A 21,143-nucleotide genomic window follows, 5' to 3' on the forward strand; every position below is an offset into this window, starting at 1 on the left:
ATAGGGGGTGGGGGGGTTGCAACAGGCTGGCACCTGGGGGGTGGCAAGCGGATTTGGGGGGTTGCAAAGCCCCTTTTGGAGCCGAGCTCGGCGCGTTTCCTTGCAAGGCGGCAAGGGGGGGGTTGCAAAGCCCCTTTTCGGGCAGGCCGGTTGCAATGCCTCGCACGGCCGGGGGGGGACTACAAGCCCCGGCAGCCCCCGCGCGCCTCCTTCCGCCGCGCGCGCGGCCCTGCGTGGCGCGGGGCGCTGGCTCCGGCCCCGCCATGCGTGTCCGCGGCCGCGCGGGTCCGGCCGCCATGAGCTCAGGTCAGGGGGTCCCGGGGGGCGGGGAGGGAGGGGGGCGCCCTGTGCACCGAGGTGCCGTGGGGTGCGTGTCGCCAGGGCTGCGGGGTGCGCGGTCCCCGGGGGCTGCAGTGCACCTGTCCCCAGGGTTGCACTGTGCATGTCCCTAGGGTTGCACTGTGCATGTCCTCAGTGTTGCATTGTGCACGGCCTGGGCTTGCACTGTGCACGTCCCCGAGGTTGCACTTTGCATGTCCTCGGTGTTGCATTGTGCACGGCCTGGGCTTGCACTGTGCATGTCCCCAGGGTTGCACTTTGCATGTCCTCAGTGTTGCATTGTGCACGGCCTGGGCTTGCACTGTGCACGTCCCCGAGGTTGCACTTTGCATGTCCTCAGTGTTGCATTGTGCACGGCCTGGGCTTGCACTGTGCACGTCCCCGAGGTTGCACTGTGCATGTCCTCGGTGTTGCATTGTGCACGGCCTGGGCTTGCACTGTGCATGTCCCCAGGGTTGCACTTTGCATGTCCTCGGTGTTGCATTGTGCACGGCCTGGGCTTGCACTGTGCACGTCCCCGAGGTTGCACTGTGCATGTCCTCGGTGTTGCATTGTGCACGGCCTGGGCTTGCACTGTGCACGTCCCCGAGGTTGCACTGTGCATGTCCTCGGTGTTGCATTGTGCACGGCCTGGGCTTGCACTGTGCACGTCCCCGAGGTTGCACTGTGCATGTCCTCGGTGTTGCATTGTGCACGGCCTGGGCTTGCACTGTGCACGTCCCCGAGGTTGCACTGTGCATGTCCTCGGTGTTGCATTGTGCACGGCCTGGGCTTGCACTGTGCACGTCCCCGAGGTTGCACTGTGCATGTCCTCGGTGTTGCATTGTGCACGGCCTGGGCTTGCACTGTGCACGTCCCCGAGGTTGCACTGTGCATGTCCTCGGTGTTGCATTGTGCACGGCCTGGGCTTGCACTGTGCACGTCCCCAAGGTTGCACTGTGCATGTCCTCGGTGTTGCATTGTGCACGGCCTGGGCTTGCACTGTGCACGTCCCCGAGGTTGCACTGTGCATGTCCTCGGTGTTGCATTGTGCACGGCCTGGGCTTGCACTGTGCACGTCCCCAGGGTTGCACTGTGCATGTCCTCGGTGTTGCATTGTGCACGGCCTGGGCTTGCACTGTGCATGTCCCCAGGGTTGCACTTTGCATGTCCTCGGTGTTGCATTGTGCACGGCCTGGGCTTGCACTGTGCACGTCCCCGAGGTTGCACTGTGCATGTCCTCGGTGTTGCATTGTGCACGGCCTGGGCTTGCACTGTGCACGTCCCCGAGGTTGCACTGTGCATGTCCTCGGTGTTGCATTGTGCACGGCCTGGGCTTGCACTGTGCACGTCCCCGAGGTTGCACTGTGCATGTCCTCGGTGTTGCATTGTGCACGGCCTGGGCTTGCACTGTGCACGTCCCCAGGGTTGCACTTTGCATGTCCTCAGTGTTGCATTGTGCACGGCCTGGGCTTGCACTGTGCACGTCCCCGAGGTTGCACTGTGCATGTCCTCGGTGTTGCATTGTGCACGGCCTGGGCTTGCACTGTGCACGTCCCCGAGGTTGCACTGTGCATGTCCTCGGTGTTGCATTGTGCACGGCCTGGGCTTGCACTGTGCACGTCCCCGAGGTTGCACTGTGCATGTCCTCGGTGTTGCATTGTGCACGGCCTGGGCTTGCACTGTGCACGTCCCCGAGGTTGCACTGTGCATGTCCTCGGTGTTGCATTGTGCACGGCCTGGGCTTGCACTGTGCATGTCCCCAGGGTTGCACTTTGCATGTCCTCAGTGTTGCATTGTGCACGGCCTGGGCTTGCACTGTGCACGTCCCCAGGGTTGCACTGTGCATGTCCTCAGTGTTGCATTGTGCACGGCCTGGGCTTGCACTGTGCATTTCCCCGGTGTTGCACTGTGTACGGCCTCTGGGGCTTGCACTGTGCACATCCCCAGGATTGCACTGTGCATTTCCCCAGCGTTGCATTGCGTACGACCTCTATGGCTTGGATTGTGCACACCCTGGGCTTGCACTGTGCATTTCCTCGGTGTTGCATTGTGTACAGCCCCCGGGGCTTGAACTGTGCGTGTTCCCAGGATTGTACTGTGCACGGCCTCCGGGGCTTGCACTGTGCACTGCCTCTGGGGTTTGCATCGTGCACACCCTGGGGTTGCACTGCCCTCCCCTAACCGCGCTCACGAGATGGGTTTTGCAGGAAAGGGGGATTGCTTGTGCGGTGTGGAGGGGTGCTTTGCTTTGCTCTCCCTCTTCTGGCGCGGTTTGCAATGGGAGGAGCTGGGGTGGCGCACAGGGGGTCTCTGTCCCCCTCACCCCAGGTCTGCAGAGTCGGGGGGTGACGGAGATGAGGGGTGAGGGCTGCAATGTGCCAGCACGGCCTGGCTGTGTCACCCCTTATTGCACTGCCAGACTCTGGGGCAGGAGGTGGGTCTGGCCGCCGTTCCCTCGATTTGTACTTTTGCTTTTCTGCAAAGTTAAGGTAGGTCGCGGGGGCTGATTCGACACGCGGTGCTGCGCCAAAGCAGGTTGCTCTTGTTATAGGTAAACGCGACAAATTGACAACCACTCGGGCCGGGTTGCATAAATTCCAATTTATAAAATAATTGAGCAAGTTACAAGTAAGCAAAACAGCGCTGGGCGGCCGGGGAGTCTCCTGCTCCACCAACGGCGTGCGCAATCCCCCCCTCACAGTCTCCTTATATGCGATTCCAGTCCCGGGTATACGGGGCACTTCCTGTAACTTCTGCGGTTGCGCCGGCTGTTGCTAGGGGGTCTTCTTCAGCCCTCTGCATTGTGAGTGGTGACCCTCAGGTCACGCATATATTTTACAACTTTCGAGGTCGTGCTATATTTCACAGTTGCGTGACATCGCCATCACCATATTAGGCTATGTAAACTAACACTGCCGCTTCGCTAGCTCAACTCCCTTATCTCAGGCGGGGTACATGCCCCCACCACAGGATGTAGGATGTTCCCACAGATGTTCCCAAGGCTGTTTCTCACTTAGCACATATCACACTCTGACAGCGGCGGCTACAGCACCTTCCGGGGATCCGCAAGTGCACGGGGCGCTCGGAGCAAAACGTCCCTTTCGGTTTTGCTGCTTGGGGCCGTTGCGGAGACTTGGGTGGTTTTTAAGGTTACGAAAGACCCTGACGCTTTTCCAGCCCGACGGGCGTAGCGAATCCGCTCGGCAAAGCGAAAGGAGGCTTTTAGGCAGGAGGGTTTCTCGCGCCAGGAGTGGCTATAACATGAGGTCAGGTAAGCGCGCTCTCAATCGGCAGCGGTGTTTGCAGCCGGTGTAAAGGAGCCGGCCGTGCCTCCTCGGGGTGTAGATCGGCCCCAGATTTTTGGAGGCGGAAGAGATGCTCGCAGCTGCTTTCCAGGGAGAGGGAGCTGGGTGCAGCGCTTGTGTTGCTGGGTGCTGAGCATCCCCCTGCTGCGCTGGCTGCTTCGGACGGGCTTGACGTGCCAGCAGGAAACTCGTGTGAGAGCTGGGAGTGGAGCCTGGATCTCTTCCGTTGCAATAGCGGACAGAGAGCTGCAAACCCCTTCGAGTCCCTTTAGTTGCTCAGCTTCTCTCTTGTGGGAAGGCGGAGGCGCATATTGCGTTTTAATGGAAAAACCCGTCATCTGGGGGCGGTGGGTGCCGTGCACGTGCTTCGGGGCCGCTCCAAAATCCCTCGCCCCACGGCGTTGCGGAGCGGCTCCTATCTCGCTGTGTCCCTGCCCAGCCCTCCTGCGGCTTTGCCTGAGCCGGCGAGGGGGGAAAAGGCATCCAGGGCAAGGTCAAAGTCCTCCAACCCAACCCGACTGTAATTCCCACGGCAAGGGAAGGAGACACTGGGAACCGCAGCAGCGCGTTGGGTGCACGCAGGCATCGAGCCTAGGGAAGCCCCGAAGCCGCTCTTTGCAAGCGGGTCCCCAGGCTGCCGCGCTTCAGCAGTGTTTCTTGCACCAGGGTGCACGGAAATTGGGCAGCGTGCCCAATTTTTCCCATTGCCATTCCCTTTGAAATATGCGTTTCCAGCAGGGACCCGCGTGGAAGAGTTTGCCGGTGGCAGCCCGGCACGGTCAGCGCGGAGGCGAGAGGGGAAGTGCCCTGCGGCAGGAAAGGGAGGCGCTTTTCCGCAGGGCTCCTCCGACAGATGCTGTTGGCCCGTGTATCCGTTCGGGCTCGCTGCTGCGGCAGGGTCGGCGGGTCAAACCTCGTCCAGGGCGCGCGTTGCACCCCGGTTAGTTCGGGGAGCCAGGCGATGCTGCGCTGAGCCCAGGCTCCTGGGCACCCAAACGCAGCCAGCCCCAGAAAGGGAGACGCCGGCTCCGGCGGCAGTAACGAGAGGCAGGAGATGCTCTAATCCCAGCTAATTCAGAGGCTGTTAGTGCTCAGCGCACGGAAATCGGGATGAGAGGCCGGGAGAGGAGCGTGACCCCAGCGAAGCAGTGTTTGAGGTGGATGGGGCTGCTAGGAGGAAGGTGCTTGCCACCTGCAAGGACTTTATTATATATTTTTTTATCCATCTCCAAGGTTTGCAAAAGGAAAAACAGAGCCATGAGAGCAGGCGATTTGCCCGGGGTGACCAGCAATGGCCGAGTCTCCGTCTTCCAAGTCCCGGTCTCCTACCTTTGGCTGCAAAGCCTCTTTCTTCCCCGTGTTTTTTCCGGCCTCGGGGCTTTCCTGTCTGCGCTCCCACGGTTGCTGATACCGTGTCTGGGTAGGACCAGATTGCCTGGAAATATGTGTTTGATCCGGGCAAGCTGCGGGCAGGAAATCGCCTCTCCAGGGATTAGCCTGCGCGTATTGAGTTTGTGTTGGCTCGATGCGAGGAGCGGGAGGAGCGACGAGATCTCGTCCAGCCTGGCGCCGAGTTAACCCGTCGCTGGTCTTGCTCCGCGTCGAGGCTGCGCCGTCGCGGTTTCCAGCTCTCCTGCAAGATGTGCACTAGAGGTCAGGGCATCCTGAGCACCGTTTTCTCCCGCTTTCCCCTGGCAGGGATGGGAAAGACCATTCCCCGGGGACTTTGGCCGTGCAAACCCGGCGCCGGCGGGTTCGTTGTCCCCCTGCTGCATTTGCGCCCCTGGCTGATGCATTCGGCTCGCCGGCCGCTTGCCCGCTCGAGTCGCATCTCTGCGCTCGAAGCGCTCGACCTCTTCCCACCCGGCTAAATTTGCCGCCGCTCCCGGTGGCGTTGAGCCCTTTCGGCAGCCCGGCGAGGAGCGGTGGCTTGCCGGGGCTCGCCGCCCGCGCTGTCCCCGCTGCGAAACGCCGGTTTGGGGCCCGGGGGAGGGATGCGCCCGGCTCTTGTTTGCAGACGAGGTGCGGCCGGCGCGCCGCAAACCGGTAGCGCAGCTTCGCGGCGCTCTGCCCTCCCCTCGCCCCGGCGCCGGATGCTTCCCGGACGCGGCCGCTTTCGGGCAGGCGATGACGGCCGCGGCGACCCGGAGCAGCTCGGCTTGCGTCAGCCGAGTCAGGTGAGAGGCGCCGGCGAAGCCCTTGCTCGAGCGCGGTTCCCGGGAAGCAGCGGGGATGGGAGCAGGAGGTGAGAAAAAACAGGGATACGGGGCCGGGCGGGATTCACGGCGCTGATACCGGATCGAAGGGGCCACAGGAGACGGAGCCGCTCGAAGTGATCGCCGCCGTGTCCTCAGAGAAATCTGCTTTTTCTGGGAAAGGTTAAAGTCAGACGAGCTTCCAGGGTCAGAAGAGGCTCGTCGGGCTGCCGGGAACAGCTGGAATCTGGTTGGGGTGGCTTTTCCAGCCACAGACGGGTGGCTCCGTGCCCGCGCGTGCTTTTGCACGGCGTGGAAATCGTTAACTCCGATCAGCCAGCTGGTCCGAGCGCGGCCACGCTGGGAAACGAGCCGCCGGCTGCAGGGCGAGAATTGGCGCTGGGATTCGGCTGCGGCTTTTAATCCGGAGTGGATTTTGGCGGGGGGGAATAAGTAGGCATCCTGACTGCTTTACGTCCCTACGGAGACCTGCGAAAATTGCAGGCGAGCTCGATGCTGGCCAGCTGCCGGCCGGAGGCGCCGATCTGCGTTCGGGTTAGATTGCAAGGTAGAAACGGGGGAAAAAAATGCATTTTGTGGCCGTCGCCAAGCAGCCGGGCCGGGTGCGCGAGGCCGGGACAAGCACGCGGAGCAAAAGCGGCTCCAAAGCTCTCGGCACGGTCGAGCTGGCTCTGCCCCAGCTCCGCTCCCTTCCCCCTGCCCTAAGCCGCTGCTTGTGCCAGCTTTTGTCCCCGGGCTCCCTCGGCGGCCGCGTGACGGTCACGTGCGGCGGGCGCTGGCGGGAGGGCGGCCGGGGAGCGCTCGGGCGCCCCTGAAATTGCCCCCTGGCGCGGCTGCAGCCGGATTTCCAGGAGCGGCGCGGGCGCTGCCTCGAGCCACTCCGCTGCAGATCAGGTTTCCCTCCCGGCACCAGCTGCCTCCTCTTCATCCCTGTGCAATCGCCGAGCTCATCTGCAGCCCGGTCGGATCCCTGCGGCGTAGCCGGTCTGCATTTCCCCCGGAGCAATCCAGGCTGGTGCTGTGCTTTACCACGCTCCGGACCCGGCTGCGAGCTGATTGCATCTGCATCGGCACTAGGAGCGATTAGGAGCAGGTTAGGATTTGGCAGCTCCTGAAGTTGCCGGTGCCAATGCTCCTAAGGGCGTCACGCATCTTGCCAGCACCGGGATGTGACCCGCCTGCCCCCAAGCCGAGCCGGCCTGCCTCTCCCGGGCTTTGCCGAAACTGTGGATTAACTCTGTCCCGTCGGCTAACATGGATTTTCTCCTCTTTGGCTTTGCAGATAGCAGCAGACTGCTGGGTAACCAGCCGCTGGGGTACGGGACGCTGCAGCCGGGCTCCGACAGAGCCTGCATGGTACGTACGGGAGCCGGATGCGCTGGGACCGGCTTGGCGGAAAGAACCGTATATTACCTGCAAAAGCAGGTGATGGGCACGAGGTAGTGGTTTCCTGGGGAGCTTTCCCCGGACAGGGACACGGAGATGTCCTCGGTGAGATGGATTCCCCAAGGCAGCTTGGCTGGTATTTACCCGGGGTTAAATCCACCCCCCTCGTGCCAGGAGGCTTAGGGAGTAGGGCTTCCATCAGGAAGGGTTGGACACTTGATGATCTTATTTCAGTTTATTTTATTTTTTTAAGTAAAACGACACCCCTGTAAAGGTGGGATGAGCTAATCTCAAGTCTGAGTCCTCTCTCAAGTCTGGCCGGGACGGATATCGCTCCAGCAAGCGAGCAGGGAAACGCAGCGAATCACAGTCCGCGCGAAGGGGTCGGGTCCAGGCTTGGAGCCACCCCGCGCGGTGGGATTTCCTTGCAGGAGGTCACCGGCTACCAGACCAGGACGTGGCGGGTGGTCCTGTGCCACGCGTTCTCCGTGCTGACCGCGGGGCTCCTGCTCCTCATCTTCCACTGGAAGCCAAGCCTGGAGGTGCGGGCGAAGTGCAAGCCGTGCGCGCTTGGCCAGGCCGACTGGGTCATCATCAGAGTAAGTCCGTGGGCAGCCGGAGTGGGATCCGGGAGAGCCGGGGCCCAGCTTGGAGGTCCACCTCTGCCACAGATTTCCTGAAGGGCCTTGGGCATGTTACTTAACTGCTCGTTTCCCTGCGTTCCCAGCTGTAAAGTTGATGTGTTTGGTTGGTGAAGTAAACGTTGGGTTGGTACCCCGGAGCCAAGTTGTTCCCAGGCAAAATCCTGGAAGCAGATTGCGCTTTGCCCTTCCATGGCAGCTGTCCTGGCTTTGTTTTTCCGTATTTTTTGTCCCTGAACCGCAGCTGGGCAGCCCGGACCTCTCTACCGGCAGTGCCTGAGCAGGGCAGGATGCGACCCCGTTTTAAGGAGGGAGATGTGGCCAGAGATGCTGGGACGTTCACGCGGGGAGATCGCGATTTCCCGCTGGGGTGTCCGTGCTCGGAGGCCGCAGCGACCTGTGCGTGTGTTGCAGGACCGCTTTGGACAGTGCTTCACCACCCGCGTGCGCACGGAGGCGCTGGGCGACGGCAGGTGAGCCGGGCTTGCGCGCGCCCTTCGTGCCAGGGCGGAGGTGACCCCGACAACCTTCTCGCAGTAGCTCGAACCACGGCGAAACCAGCGGGCAGGAGCCTGCGTCACACGGAGGTCGCAGACCTCCAGCGACGGCCCTTTGGAGCAGCCGCTTCGGGCTTTTGCTGCGCAGCCTCGCTTGCAAGTGGTGCCCAAGCGTTTGACTCGGCGAGATCCGAACTCAGCCCTGAGCTTGCTCTGGGCTGCGTTTGGATTTGCTCCAGGGCTCAGAGCAGAGCTGATCTCTCCCGATCCTTTTAACCCACGTTTCCCCCTCCCCAAGCAAGCTGTGATTTTGCCACCCTGACGGAGGTGGGCTGTGTTTGCGGGCGGCGCTGGCGGGTTCGGAGGGATGAGGTCTTGATTTTCCATCCTAAGCAGCCTGGAGCATCACCCGGGGGCCCGGCTGGAGGACCAGAGAACCAGCATCGCCATCGGCATGTCGGATGAGGAGGAGAGCCGGGACACCATCCGGCTTCATGAGAAAGAAGAGGTAACGCTAGCAACCCTTCCCACCTCCGCCCCTGAATTCCCTCCCGTAGCACGGCCGGGAGTACACCATCAACCCTCTTCTCTCGATCTTGTTCTGCTCAGAAGAACATCTTGCGGTACTACGTCTTTGAGGGCTTGCGCTACGTCTGGATCGAGAGGCGACAGGCATACTGCAAAGTCAGGTACTTCCAGGGTCCGCATGTCTGTCTGCTGCTGTCCTCGGCCCCTGAGCCCCCCAAATTGCCAGAGCCCTTGGGCACTGCCAGATCAACGCTTTAGGTGCCCTGCTTTCTTTATGGGGTGGGGATGCTGGGTACGCTTTGGTGCCCTGCCCGCTGGCATGCAGCGTTTGGGATGCCCAAGCTCTAAGCCATGAGAAGGTCGGTCTGAAATGCCTCGTCTTGCTGGGCGTGGGTGCTGCTCCAAAGCTGGGCGTCCCTCCTGCAAGGCTAAGTCGCGCTTCTCGCAACCCAAGTGCCGTGATGGATGGAGGTCTGGGAGTCCCCCATCCCTGGGGCCGTGAGTTGGGGAGCCAGGCCTGCCTCCACAGGGAGAGGAAACAGAGCGAAGTGCTTTGGCAGTTGCCCCGGCCGGCTCATCCGGATGCTGGCTTGTGCCCCGCGGGCTGTGCCACTTGCGGATCTCTGAACTGGGCTCCCTTTGTTCCTGCTTCCAGCCTTGGCGCCTGGGAGCTGGGCTGCAGGCCGAGGAACAAGATGCCTTCCCTTCCCTTCCCTAAGGGGTTTTTGTCACCAAGGACTTGGACGTGCTGGCTGTTCCACCTTCTCTGTATGTTGGCTTGGGCTCCTGGCTGATTTTAACTCCATTTCTTCTCATTTCCTTGCCCCTCTGGTTTTCCAGCGTCTTGGATGAAGGCTGGACCTGTGCAGATCTCCATCTCTCCCAGGCGGGGCTTGACCAGCAAGACCACAACACCAGGTAGGGATGTAGCAGGGGGACCTGCTACAGAGGGCATTACAGACCTTAAATCTTCACTATACTTAGAAAAAAAATTTAAAAAACCCCTGCTTTTATTACAGTAATCAAATTCCCTGGCAGTGTTAACTCCATGGAGTTAATCTGTGACCTTTCCAAGCGATGCCCAGAGATCATAGGACCACTCTCCCACCCATCTGCTCCCCAGCCAGCTGGTGACTTACAGCTGTCGTAGCAGCTGGCTTTCTGTACCAAGGGCCCATGCACAAATCCTGGGGCTCCCAGTGCTGTGTGGGTTGGAGACTTGAACCCAGCACCCAGGGGACCTTGCACTGGGGGGCTGTTAGACCTCCTTGTGAGCCAAAGGTGCTGGAGAGAGGGAGAAAAGGGTTTTAGTAGCAGCAGTGAAGTGGTTTAAAGAGGTAGGTGGTGCTGAAGTGTCCTGGACTGCCCTTGCCTGGCTCTTCGTCTAACTGGGGCTCCCGTGGAGATCTGGCAGCGTGGTGGCCCTCAGTTTGGAAATGCAGCTTTTCTCTGCCATGTGTTTGCTTCCCCTTGGCTTTTCTCTCCCCTCCGCAGAAGGAAAATCTATGGACCGAACCTCATCGAGGTGCCAGTGAAGTCCTACCCGAGGCTCTTGGTGGAGGAGGTGCGCACCTGTGGGGTTGAGCGGTGGTTCGGAAGAGCAGGTTGTCCCCAGGCAAAGCCTTCCCCTGCTTTGTGCCCTCCGTGTCTCGTCTCACTGCGAGTGTGTTAAGTTCAGGGGTTGTTCCTCGCTGGCAGTGAGAAGAAGACTTTAGGAGAGGAGATCGGAGGAGGCAGAGCTGATGCAGGTGTGGTGAGGACCCGTCCTGCCTCTTAGCTCAGACAGGAGCATCCCTGGTTGGTTACAGAGATGGCTGAGCATCCGCAGGAGTCCTGACCATAGGCAAAGCCAGGGAGGCTGGAGAAGGCAGCTAGTCCATCCCCAACCCCAAGGAAGGACCAGCTTCTCTGCATAAGCTGTTATTTCCCGTGGAGCCTTGAGGTCTCACAACGGCCTGGAGGAAGCTCTCCTCCCCAAAACCTGCTCTCTTTGCTTGTTCTCCTGCAGGTGCTCAATCCCTTCTACATCTTCCAAGTGTTCAGCATCGTGCTGTGGGTCTGCGATGCCTACTACTACTACGCTGCCTGCATCTTCCTCATTTCCACCATTTCCTTAGGGCTGTCCCTCTACGAGACGAGGAAGGTTGGTGGCAGGCCCCAGAGGAGGGCAGAGACTAGGGGAAATGGAGGGGAAGCCTTAGCAAATCCCAGCCCACCTTGGGGGCCCGGGGAGAGAGCCCTGGGTGAGATGCAGGAACCGTGGGGCGATCCTGCAGGTTTCCTCGTCCTCCACACCCCATCCCTAGCCTGGTGCGCTCGAGGGCTGACTCTCGTGGGGGCTTTGCTGCGCTTCTTGAGCAGATTTCCCTTCCCTTGGGTGGCTGCTGACTGCTCGCTTCCCCGCAGCAAAGTGCCACGCTGCAGAACATGGCGAAGATGTCGGTCGGTGTCCGAGTCCGCCGCCCCAGCGGAGGTGAGCGCGATGCCTGTGATCAGGTGGCCACAGCATGCCTGGGTTTTCCAACTCGTGGGAGCAGGGAGGCCAGTTGGGAAGCTGCCTCGCTGAGTTTGGTAGCAGCGCAGCAGGCAGCACCCCGTCTGCATCTGTTGGACTTCAGTCGAACGGTTGGTTTTATGCCCCATCACACAAGCTGCTGAACAGACCGAAGGGTGGAGGACTCCCTGCTTTGGGCCTTCGGACTAGGTTAAGTCGTTTGGGAAGGTGCTGGGGCCGCGTGTCTGAGCGCGCCGCGCTTTTTCCAGAGGAGGCGGTGGTGAGCTCCGTGGACCTGGTGCCCGGCGATTGCATCAGCCTCCCCTCCGACGGGATGCTGGTCCCCTGTGACGCCGCGCTGCTGACGGGCGAGTGCATGGTCAACGAAAGCATGTTAACAGGTGAGAGAGCCGGGACCCGGCAGGCTGCCTGTGTCCGCAGCCCCGGCTTTCGCTGGGGATTTGGGGGAAGAGGTCAAGGCTCGTGTCTTGATAGGCCCTAAGGCAGCCCCTTCCCATCCTTGTGTTCACCCGCTCCCGCACAGAGGCCGCTGGACAGGCTGGTTGGATCCTGATGCCCCGGGGGTTATAAACCTTCCTACACGATGGTCCTCACCGCCGTGGGTTTCTCCCGCAGGAGAGAGCGTGCCGGTGATGAAAACGCCTCTCCCGGCGGGCAGCCAGGCGGCCAGCACCATCTACTCCCCCGAGGAGCACAAGCGGCACACGTTGTTCTGCGGGACGCAGGTCATCCAAGCCAAGTCGTACGTGGGCAAAGAGGTGCTCGCTGTGGTGACCCGCACAGGTAACGGCGTGGAGGGGGAAAGCCTGCCGTTAGCCATGTCCTTCAAAGGGCTGCCCGCGGGCACGCACGCAGACCTGCCGCTCCTCTCCCACAGGGTTTTGCACGGCCAAGGGGGACCTCATCAGCTCCATCCTCTACCCCAAGCCCGTGAGCTTCAAGTTCTACAAGGATGCCATGAAGTTTGTGCTGTTCCTCGCCGTCCTGGGTACGCCCGAGCGCGGAGGAGTTGCCAGGAGCAGCCAAATTCCTCTTAATAGTTGAATCCCCCTGCTTCTTCTTGTAACGGAGCTTGTTTTTTCTCTGGCACAGCTTTTATTGGCACGCTGTACAGCATCCTGATCCTGATTAAAAACCAGGTACAGTTACTAGAGCTGGTGAGTCCTTGTGCGCTGGAGCTGGTGCTGGGCCCGTCAGCCAACGCCAATAGAGATGGGTAGGAGATGTTGGGGTGCCCACCCAGCTTACACTGCCCTGTCTCTCCTTTGTTGTCCCACGTGGCAGGTTCCTGTGGGGCAAATCATCGTCCGTGCCCTCGACCTGGTCACCGTGATCGTGCCCCCGGCTCTGCCGGCTGCCATGACGGTGGGCACCATCTACGCCCAGAACAGGCTGAAGAAACAGGGCATCTTCTGCATCAGCCCTCCCCGTATCAACCTGTGCGGGAAGATCCGCCTGGTTTGCTTCGACAAGGTGAGTCTCGGGCAGCGCCACTACGGGGGACGGCGGCCACCAGCTCGGAGGTTGGCCTCGACCCGCCGCCCTCTCCTCTCCCCGCAGACGGGAACCCTCACGGAGGAGGGCCTGGACGTCTGGGGCGTTGTCCCACTGGAAAACGGCCATTTCTTGCCCATCGTCCACGAACCCCGCTGCCTGCCCGACGGCCCCCTGCTCTACTCGCTGGCCGCCTGCCACACCGTCTCGCTGCTGCGGACGCAGCCCATCGGAGACCCCGTGGACCTCAAGATGGTGGAGTCCACCGGCTGGGTAAGGAGGGAAGGGACGGCGGCGGGTGAAGTTTTGTCTGTCAGGAAAGCAGGGGGTGGCACACGTGCTCTGCCATCTCAGCAGAAGGGTGGTAACCCCCAGGAGAGGAGAGGGGGACCTTAAAACCACGCATGGGCTAAGGTGTGCTGCCGTGGAGGGGCTGGCATTGGGGGCTTGCAGAGCGGGGCTTTGCCTTCTCAGCAGCTGCCTTGGTTGCAGCACCTGGAGATGCTGGAGGAGGACGAAGCCGAGCCGCCCATCTTTCAGCAGTTTGGGACGAAGGTCTTGGCCGTGATGAAACCTCCGCCCATGGAAGAACAGCCGCGAGACACGGTGGGTCCGGGGGGGCCAGACTGGTGTGGTGAGGAGGGTACGTGGTCCTGGAGTCAGCCGTTCTGCGCTCTCGTGCCGTTCCCCAACTTCAGTTGCATCCCCAAGGGATGCTCTGCTCTGCCCTGGCAGATCCCAGAGTGGCTGTACATCCTGGAGGCAGGTATTCCTGCCAGACCCTGACACCCAGCCGCTCCCTTTCCTCCCCAGAAGCACCAGGTGCCCGTGGGCATCCTCCGGCGGTTCCCCTTCTCCTCCTCCTTGCAGAGGATGAGCGTCCTGGCGAAGCTGCCTGGCAAGGCCTCTACAGAAGTGTACGTCAAAGGGGCGCCGGAGATGGTGGCCAGCCTTTGCAGGAAGGAAACAGGTACGTGCTGGGGAGGGCAACTGCCCGCTGCACGTCGCTGATCCTCAAACCAGGCTGGATGGAGCGACAGGGCTTTGGTGTGAATCGGCTGCAGCCATTTAGGGGGGGAAAATAGGAGCCAGGACATGGGGAGAGGATGGGAGTCCATGTTAGCAGCCATGAGGTGGGAAACCGGCGCTGCGACTTCCCTCGCTGGGTCCTCGTGGGTGCTTTGGGCTAAAGCAGCGCAAACGGATTAGCTGGCAGGCGGCTCGGCATCCCATGCTCGTTAGGGAGCTGTTTTGACCTCGATTCTCCCTTGCGGCTGGCAGTGCCCGTGGATTTCTCCCAGATGCTGCGACATTACACGACGGATGGTTTCCGCGTCTTGGGTCTGGCTTGCAAAGCTCTGAGCGCTGCGATGACCTTTGAGGAGGCCCTGCAGCTGACGAGGTTGGCATGAACCATTTTCTCTCCATTTCGATCTTGCTCGCTCCTTTCTTTCCTTGCCTGCTTTTGTGAGATGGTCCCAGCTTCAATGAGTCAAGGATTAATTTTGGCTGATCTTCCTGGCTTGTAGGAGGTCCAGTTTAGGGCACTGACAGTTGTTTCCCAACAGGGACTCTGTAGAGAGCAGCCTGACCTTCCTCGGGTTCCTCGTCATGAAAAATGTGCTCAAGCCGGAGACTGCGCCCGTGATTCACCTGCTGAGAAACGCCAACATCCGCCCCGTTATGGTGACAGGTACCATCCGTGCCGCGCGGAGGGGAAGGGGGGCACCGGATCTGGGGGAAGAGATCGGACGTGGAGGAGAATCCCTCACGTTATGCAAGGGATGAAGTGTTTCTCCACCGGAAGCCGGTAGCCCAAAGCAGCTGGGACTGCTTGGGACAGCAAAGACTCCTGCATCCCGTTTTCTGTGCATCCCTGCTCCTTTTTTGCACCGCTGTGTCCCTTTTGGCCTGGGCTGCAGGTGGATAAACGGACCTGTTTGGCAGCAGGCAGGGTGCGGAGAGATGTAGTCTGCTGCTCGGTCAAAACACGTGTACTTTCATGGACAGAGCGCTAACTCTTGGACCTGGTGCGGGTGGCTGAAACGGCACAACTCCGCTCTTTCACCGCTGATGGCTCGAATGTTAACGTCTTGTGAACACGCTGATTTGCACAGCTCACGGGGGCGTGCAGAAGTCAACTTAGGGTGGCGTGTAGCAAGGCAAGCAGTGGCTGCCAGGTTTATGGGGAGGAAGCTGCTGCCTTCATTGGGGCGGAAATAAGCTCCTCTCCTCCAAAATCCTCTGGTGGGGAAGCAAATTGCCCCTCCGCGGGGCTGCAAAGGGCTGCAAGAGGGGATATGAGAGGTCTGGGCTGCTCTTCCTGGCCTGCAGACATCGAGAGCCATGGGAGACCCTGCTAGCCAGGGTGGCAAATGCTGCCCTCAGTTACTCAGCGCCGCTGCCTCTTCCTGCCAGGAGATAACATGCTGACAGCCGTGAACGTCGCCAAGAGCTGCCGCATGGTGGAGCCGAAAGAGCGGGTGATCTTTGTCAACGCTTCCCCGCCCACCCACGACAAACCCGCCGCTCTGAAGTTCATCCTCGCCGAACACTCGCAGGGCGAAGAGCAGCCGGAGGTGAGTCCGCGGGGGACGTTTAGGGGGTTTGCGTGAAGACCGCGGGTCCCCTCGTGGGACCGAGCTCAGAGCTGCTCCAGGAGCCCTCGTTGGATGAAGCCTGCCCCACGCTCCTTGCAGAGCTTGGTGCCTGCTCCAGGCTTGGTCACGTGGAGGATACAGGACCAAGACACCAGTACAGCCGTCACTAAAACAAGCTTTTCATTCAAAGAATCTAGATTTTATTTGCCAGAACTGGAAGTTTAAGGGAAGTTGCTTTGCCTCCCGTTCACCGCGGGCTGAGGACGCTGGCTCGAGCTGTTCCCATCAGTCAGCTGCTCAGCAGAGATGCGGATGAGGGGCAAAGCCCTGCTCGCCCCGCTGCCGAGGGGGCGTCGCTTCCCCCCTGATGGGTTGTCTCCGTTTGCAGGGCCTGTACCAGCAGGACAGCTACTTCCTCCAGCGGCAGCCCTGCCACTTTGCGCTGAACGGCAAGTCCTTCGCTGTGGTTTGCGAGCACTTCACCGACCTGCTGCCGAAGGTGAGTCCGTCCCCGTCGTCCGGGGAAGTCCCTAGCGGGAAGACCAGCCGGTTGGCCTCATCTGGGCCTTGGGCTTCTCCGCTGCAGCCTCGCAGCTCCGAAACGAAGTGCTTTGTGTTTGTCTCCCTGCTGCGAGGAGATGTCCTCTGTCCTGCTAATGGCAGAAGCAGCTCAAGGGCAAAATAGCCAGGCTCCTCCTGGGAGCTGTGGATTATTGTGCTCCAAGCGCTGGCTGCTGGGCCGTGGGATGCGTTCCTGAGCTGTGGTGCCAACGCAAAGTCTTTCCCTCCTTGCAGATCCTCATCCGAGCAACCATTTTTGCTCGCATGTCGCCTGAGCAGAAGACACAGCTGGTGTGCAGCCTCCAAGAGCTCAAGTAAGTTCCCAGGCCCTGCGACATGGGGCACGGAGGAGGGCAAGGGCCAGACCTGTCCCTGGAGAAGTCTCTTGCGTGCCAGAGGCTTGCTTTTTCCAGGGTTGTTGGCAGCTCTGAAATCAAATCTTGCCCTTTCCCAAATCTGGGGGTTGTGGCATGCGTGTGGGTGCGACCTGAGGGCTCCAAAACCCCCAGGATTTACCCCGTCCCGGTGTTGCCGATCGTTCCCTTTCCGCTGCAGCTACTGCGTGGGGATGTGCGGCGACGGCGCCAACGACTGCGGGGCCCTGAAAGCGGCCGACGTGGGGATCTCGCTCTCGGAGGCGGAGGCCTCCGTGGCGTCGCCGTTCACCTCCCGCATCGCCAACATCGAGTGCGTGCCCACGGTCATCCGGTGAGCTGCTGGGGCCCGGCTCCACACATCCCTTTCCTCCTCCCTTTCCGGCTGCTCGCTGGCTCCCTGCTGACACAGGTGGATGCAAAGACCTTCTTCCTTACTCTGCCCGTATCGGGGTTGCCTGGTGCTGCGGCAGAGCCAAATGGGATGTCCCCAAGTGTCCCCGTGGTCAAGCCATGGCCTTCAGGAGTTTGGGTGCTTCTTTGGGGATGGGGGACAAAATCCAGGGGAATTTTCTCAGCAGCGTTAGTGCCTCCGTCCCCTCTCAGGGACGTGTTTCCTTGCAGAAAGGGCTTCGTGTCCCCGAGCTGGTAGATAAGTCTCTTTCTTTCCCTCTCCAGGGAGGGCAGGTGCTCGCTGGTCACCTCCTTCGGGGTATTTAAGTACATGGCCCTGTACAGCTTGGTGCAGTTTGTGTCCGTGCTGCTGCTCTACACGGTGAGTGTGTCTGCGTCGGGGAGGAGACGGGTCAAGGGGGAGAGCCGTTCCGGTGGAGCTGGGCACTGTCAGTCCCTGCCCCGACAAGGGAGGCACATTGCTACAGGTTGCTTTTCCGATGGAGCAGCAGTGAAACAGCCCAACTGAGGTGAAGGGGAAGGTGGAGGGGAGAATGGAGACAGCAGGGGAATGATCCTGCTCGGAAAGCTTTGCTTCACGTTGTAGGGGTTTTAGTGAGATGTATCTGAGCTCTGCAATGTCACGCTGATCTCCCCAAGCAGCTGAGCTGTGCCACGGTTTCCCAAATACCTAAAATGCTCAGAGATGCCTTAGGGTGTTTCCCAGCCAAGCTGTTCCTTGTCACCTTCTCTTGGCTGGGTTTGAAGCTGTGATCTTAGCCCCTCGCGGGTCCTCGTGGCTGAATGAGGGTGGTTTTTCCCTCCCAGATCAACACCAACCTGAGCGACTTCCAGTTCCTCTTTTTCGACCTGATCATCACCACCACCATGGCGGTGCTGATGGGTCGGACGGGGCCTGCCAAGGAGCTGGGAGTGGAGCGTCCCCAAGGGGCGCTGATAAGCGTCCTCGTGCTGGGCAGCCTGCTCCTCCAGACGGCTCTGCTCATCACTGTGCAAGTCCTCAGCTACTTCATCACCATCTCGCAGAACTGGTAAGAGACCTGGCGGTCCAGGTGATGGGAACAGTGTGGAGGATTGAAACAAATCCCGTGTCCTGGTGTTTGTCCTTCACTCTGGCCAACGCCGCCTGGCTTCAAGGAGGTGCTGAACCACCTTGCAATGAACATCTGCCATGTGCTTATGGAGGAAGGGGGTTGCTTGATGTTCAGACCCTCTCCTTGCCTGCTGCTCTGTCCTCACAGTTCAGGCTCCGGTCTGATTCCCTGCCTTTTTTCCCCCTGGCCCAGGTATGTGCCGCTGAACAGCACAGTGACGGCTCCCCAGAACCTGCCCAACTACGAGAACACGGTCCTGTTCTGCATCACGGGCTTCCAGTATCTCATCCTGGCAGTCGCCATGTCCAAGGGGCACCCCTTTCGGGAGCCGCTCTACACCAACGGTGAGGACGGGGCCGGCCAGGGAGGCCGTGCCTGCCCTTCCCCAAGTGGGCAAGGGGAGCTGTCAAGCCTTCGTTCTCAACCGTCTTCCCTCTCGCCCTCAGTGCTGTTCTTGCTTGTCCTCATCGGCCTCTTCGGCCTCATGGTATGGTTGACCCTGTACCCGCTGGGTTTCCCCAAAACCCTGCTGCAGCTGCAGGGCATCAACGACTTGAATTTCAAGCTGCTGCTGCTAGGAATCGCCATGCTCAACTTCTTCGTGGCCTTCATGCTGGAGGTAGGGCTGGGCCTGGGGTAGGTGCTGTGGCTGCAGGTGTTTTGGGCTCGCAAGGGCCGCGCGTTGTGCAAATCGGCCCTTTGCACGTGCTGTCCTTTTGGGCCTTCCCAACCAACCCCTCATCCCAAGTTGCCTCCCTCGGGGCCCGTGGCCTCCTTGAAAACCCATTCTCCCCTTGGCTTTGCTGCAGACCGCCCTGGACCATGGCCTGCTTCGCTGCCTCCGCAAGCTGCGCCGGAAGAAGGTGTCCAAGAAGCTTTTCAAGAGGCTGGAGAAGGAGCTGAGCCAGCAGCAGCCATCCTGGCCACCCCTTAACGAACCGCTCTTCGCTACGCCCAAGATGTCCATCGCCATGAGATAGCCGTGGGCAGCGCGCGCCGGGCCTCCCTCCTCCCTGCTCTGCAGGCAAGCTCTGCCCTCGGCTGCTCTCCTTTGTTTATTTATCCTGGTAATAAGGTTGGCTGCGGGCATCTGCACCCTGCTGCCTGGCTCCGTTGTGACCCAAACAGAGATGTGTGTCCTGGGCAAGGGATGCAGCAGGTAGCTAAGGACCGGCTGCGCAGCTCGTCTTCCCTGTGGGGAGGCCCTCAGCACCGCAGCCGTGAAGCCACGAGCTCCGCAAAACCCACGGCCGATCCCACAGCCGTGTCGGATCGAGCTCTGGCCGCGAAGGAGGCCGTGGAAGGCGCTCGGGCTGGTCTGCCCAAGCCTGCTGGGAAGCAAACCAGGGAGAAGGGGTCCAGAAGAGGAGGAGAAACCAGCTCGGCTCTTTTTGCCCTCCTGCCCCGCGCTCTCCTGGCTGGTCAAAGCCACCGAGAAGAAGGTCTGTTTTCTGCTGATGGCGTCGGCTCCTGCTCTGGCCTCATGGCTCTGCTCACTGTGAACACGTCGCCTCCGCCTTCCTCCCGGTGGGCTGCCCTGGATGTGTAGGAACTGTTTACAAACCGCCCCGTTCCCAGCTTGCTGGCACGCCGCGAACGATGCACCTCGAACCCAAACCCGACCACTTACCGCCCCCCTCCACGGAGGGGGCTCGAGAGTATTTAATGCCGAATTGAAGTGAGAGTGCGTGCGTGTGGATGTATGTGTGTTTTTGTCCTTCGGTTCGTCGGAGCAGCTAGAACCGTAGCTCTGCTTGGACACGCTGGCGATGCTTCTGCGGCATCCGTCCGGCTGTCCGACAGGAGCTTTGTAGCACTAAAGAAGCCTAAATCTCTATTTTTTGGATGCCTTTGCAACGCGTGGAGGTGTAAGCGCGGTCGGGAGAGTGGCGCGCAGCTTTCGATTTCCATACGGTGCTGTCGTGAGTGTGTCTAATAAATTGCCACTATTTTCTCAATGGCTTTCTGGTGCTGCTCAGCGCGGGAGGATTGCTCTCCCTTGGGCAGGACGGCGTCGATGTTCCCGGGAGGCGGGTGAAGAACAGGAGAGCAGGGGGTAGCTAACCCCCAGGCTGCTTCCGGACCTGTGTTTTAGCCCACGTGCCGGATCCGACCCTTTGCCCCTGGATTTTTCTGCGGCAAAGCCAGTAGATGGGGATGTAATGTTTGGAAACGGGAAAGGCCCAGGTCCCGGAGGGAAAAGGGGTTTTTGGCTTCGCGCTCCGCAGGTGGGAGCAAACGCGAAAGGGAGAAAGCGGAGAGTTGGTGCCGGTTTTGGCCCTCTCCGAGCGCAGTTTTGGGCTCGAAGGTTGGTATTTGCGTGGGCTCAGGTGGCTCAGCCCGCAGCGGGGCACGGGGCCTTGGGAAGCCCAAGCCCCTCGAAGCGCTAGCGGTGCCTCTCTGCCCTCCTGGAGGTAGGGATTAGGTCAGGAAATGAGGCACAAGCAGAGGTAAGAGGTTTCCTGAAATCCCAGCCAGGGCTGGAGTTACTAAATCAGGTTTCCTGAGCAAAAAACCCCCACAAAACTCAGATTTTTGCCTTAGCTTAGCAGTTTTGAAAGTGCAGGGAGGCTAAAAACTCATTGCGGCCACAACGAACCCCCCAAATAAACCCCCGCTAGCGTCTGCGTCGCGTAATGTTGCTTAAATCCCTTGTCGCTGCTCGTGTGCTTTGCGGCTCCAGCGACGGGACGTGTCGGCGTCGCGTCTCGGTGCAACGCGGCTGCAGGCTTTGAAACCGCGAGCGTCGCCTGCGACGAGCTCCCGATCCTAAAAATAACCTGCCGGGGGGCGGAGAGCTGCTGGGGTCCCCGCGCGGCGCTTGGGGCCGTCGCAAGTCTCCCTGGGGGACTTTCCTTCCCCTCTCTTAAATCCCCGGTGCTTTGCTTCCTGCAAAAATCACCCTTAGTTATTTATAAGCGAGTTTCTGACCCCTCTGTTTGCAGCGAGAGGTTTGAGTGGGCTCGTCCCAAGGGCGGAAAACCCGGCGTCCGGCTGGTCCCCGCGACGTTTGACCTGCGTCGAGGGACCCGTCTGTGCCTCGGTTTCCCTCCGTAAGTGTTTCGTTCGGCTGGTGTTGCCGGCCTGCGCCCAGGCGAACGACCGCAGGAGATTTATAAGGGTGCAAAGCACGCTTCATTATTAACATTATTCACATAATTAATTAATGCTTAATTATTACTCCTTAGGAAGAGGTT

The 21,143-nt window shown here is 60.4% G+C and overlaps 1 protein-coding gene across 5 annotated transcripts; it reads left to right on the plus strand.

Moving 5' to 3' along the window:
* Positions 1-226: 226 nt before the first annotated feature.
* ATP13A2 (ATPase cation transporting 13A2) lies at positions 227-19,904 on the plus strand. 5 transcript variants are annotated; one of them, XM_067311232.1, is made up of 29 exons: positions 227-306; positions 7,125-7,198; positions 7,660-7,827; positions 8,284-8,342; positions 8,760-8,874; positions 8,976-9,055; positions 9,735-9,812; positions 10,389-10,458; positions 10,903-11,037; positions 11,301-11,367; positions 11,658-11,789; positions 12,025-12,192; positions 12,287-12,397; positions 12,502-12,548; positions 12,694-12,882; positions 12,970-13,176; positions 13,396-13,509; positions 13,717-13,873; positions 14,185-14,305; positions 14,472-14,596; positions 15,322-15,482; positions 15,892-16,002; positions 16,299-16,378; positions 16,620-16,772; positions 17,117-17,213; positions 17,660-17,883; positions 18,139-18,290; positions 18,393-18,565; positions 18,756-19,904. In XM_067311232.1, exons 1-29 carry the CDS (start codon positions 264-266, stop codon positions 18,924-18,926), a joined length of 3,582 nt encoding a protein of 1,193 aa, XP_067167333.1. In that variant the 5' UTR covers positions 227-263; the 3' UTR covers positions 18,927-19,904. The 5 variants fall into 5 exon arrangements, with proteins under 5 accessions (XP_067167333.1, XP_067167334.1, XP_067167335.1 ...); XM_067311233.1 differs by having other exon boundaries at positions 8,763-8,874; XM_067311236.1 differs by lacking the exon at positions 227-306 and adding an exon at positions 5,719-5,803.
* Positions 19,905-21,143: the final 1,239 nt, after the last annotated feature.

This window comes from Apteryx mantelli, chromosome 26, assembly GCF_036417845.1.
Source record: "Apteryx mantelli isolate bAptMan1 chromosome 26, bAptMan1.hap1, whole genome shotgun sequence".
In the NCBI taxonomy this organism is placed as follows: Eukaryota; Metazoa; Chordata; class Aves; order Apterygiformes; family Apterygidae; genus Apteryx; species Apteryx mantelli.

What these genes read in the sequence shown, in the direction of transcription:
- ATP13A2 (XM_067311232.1), top strand. Translation starts at nt 264, where the DNA reads ATGCGTGTCCGCGGCCGCGCGGGTCCGGCCGCCATGAGCTCAG. An exon ending in GAGGCGCTGGGCGACGGCAG is followed by an intron (nt 8,343 to 8,759) that starts GTGAGCCGGGCT and finishes TTCCATCCTAAG; the next exon opens with CAGCCTGGAGCATCACCCGG. An exon ending in TCGTGGCCTTCATGCTGGAG is followed by an intron (nt 18,566 to 18,755) that starts GTAGGGCTGGGC and finishes GCTTTGCTGCAG; the next exon opens with ACCGCCCTGGACCATGGCCT.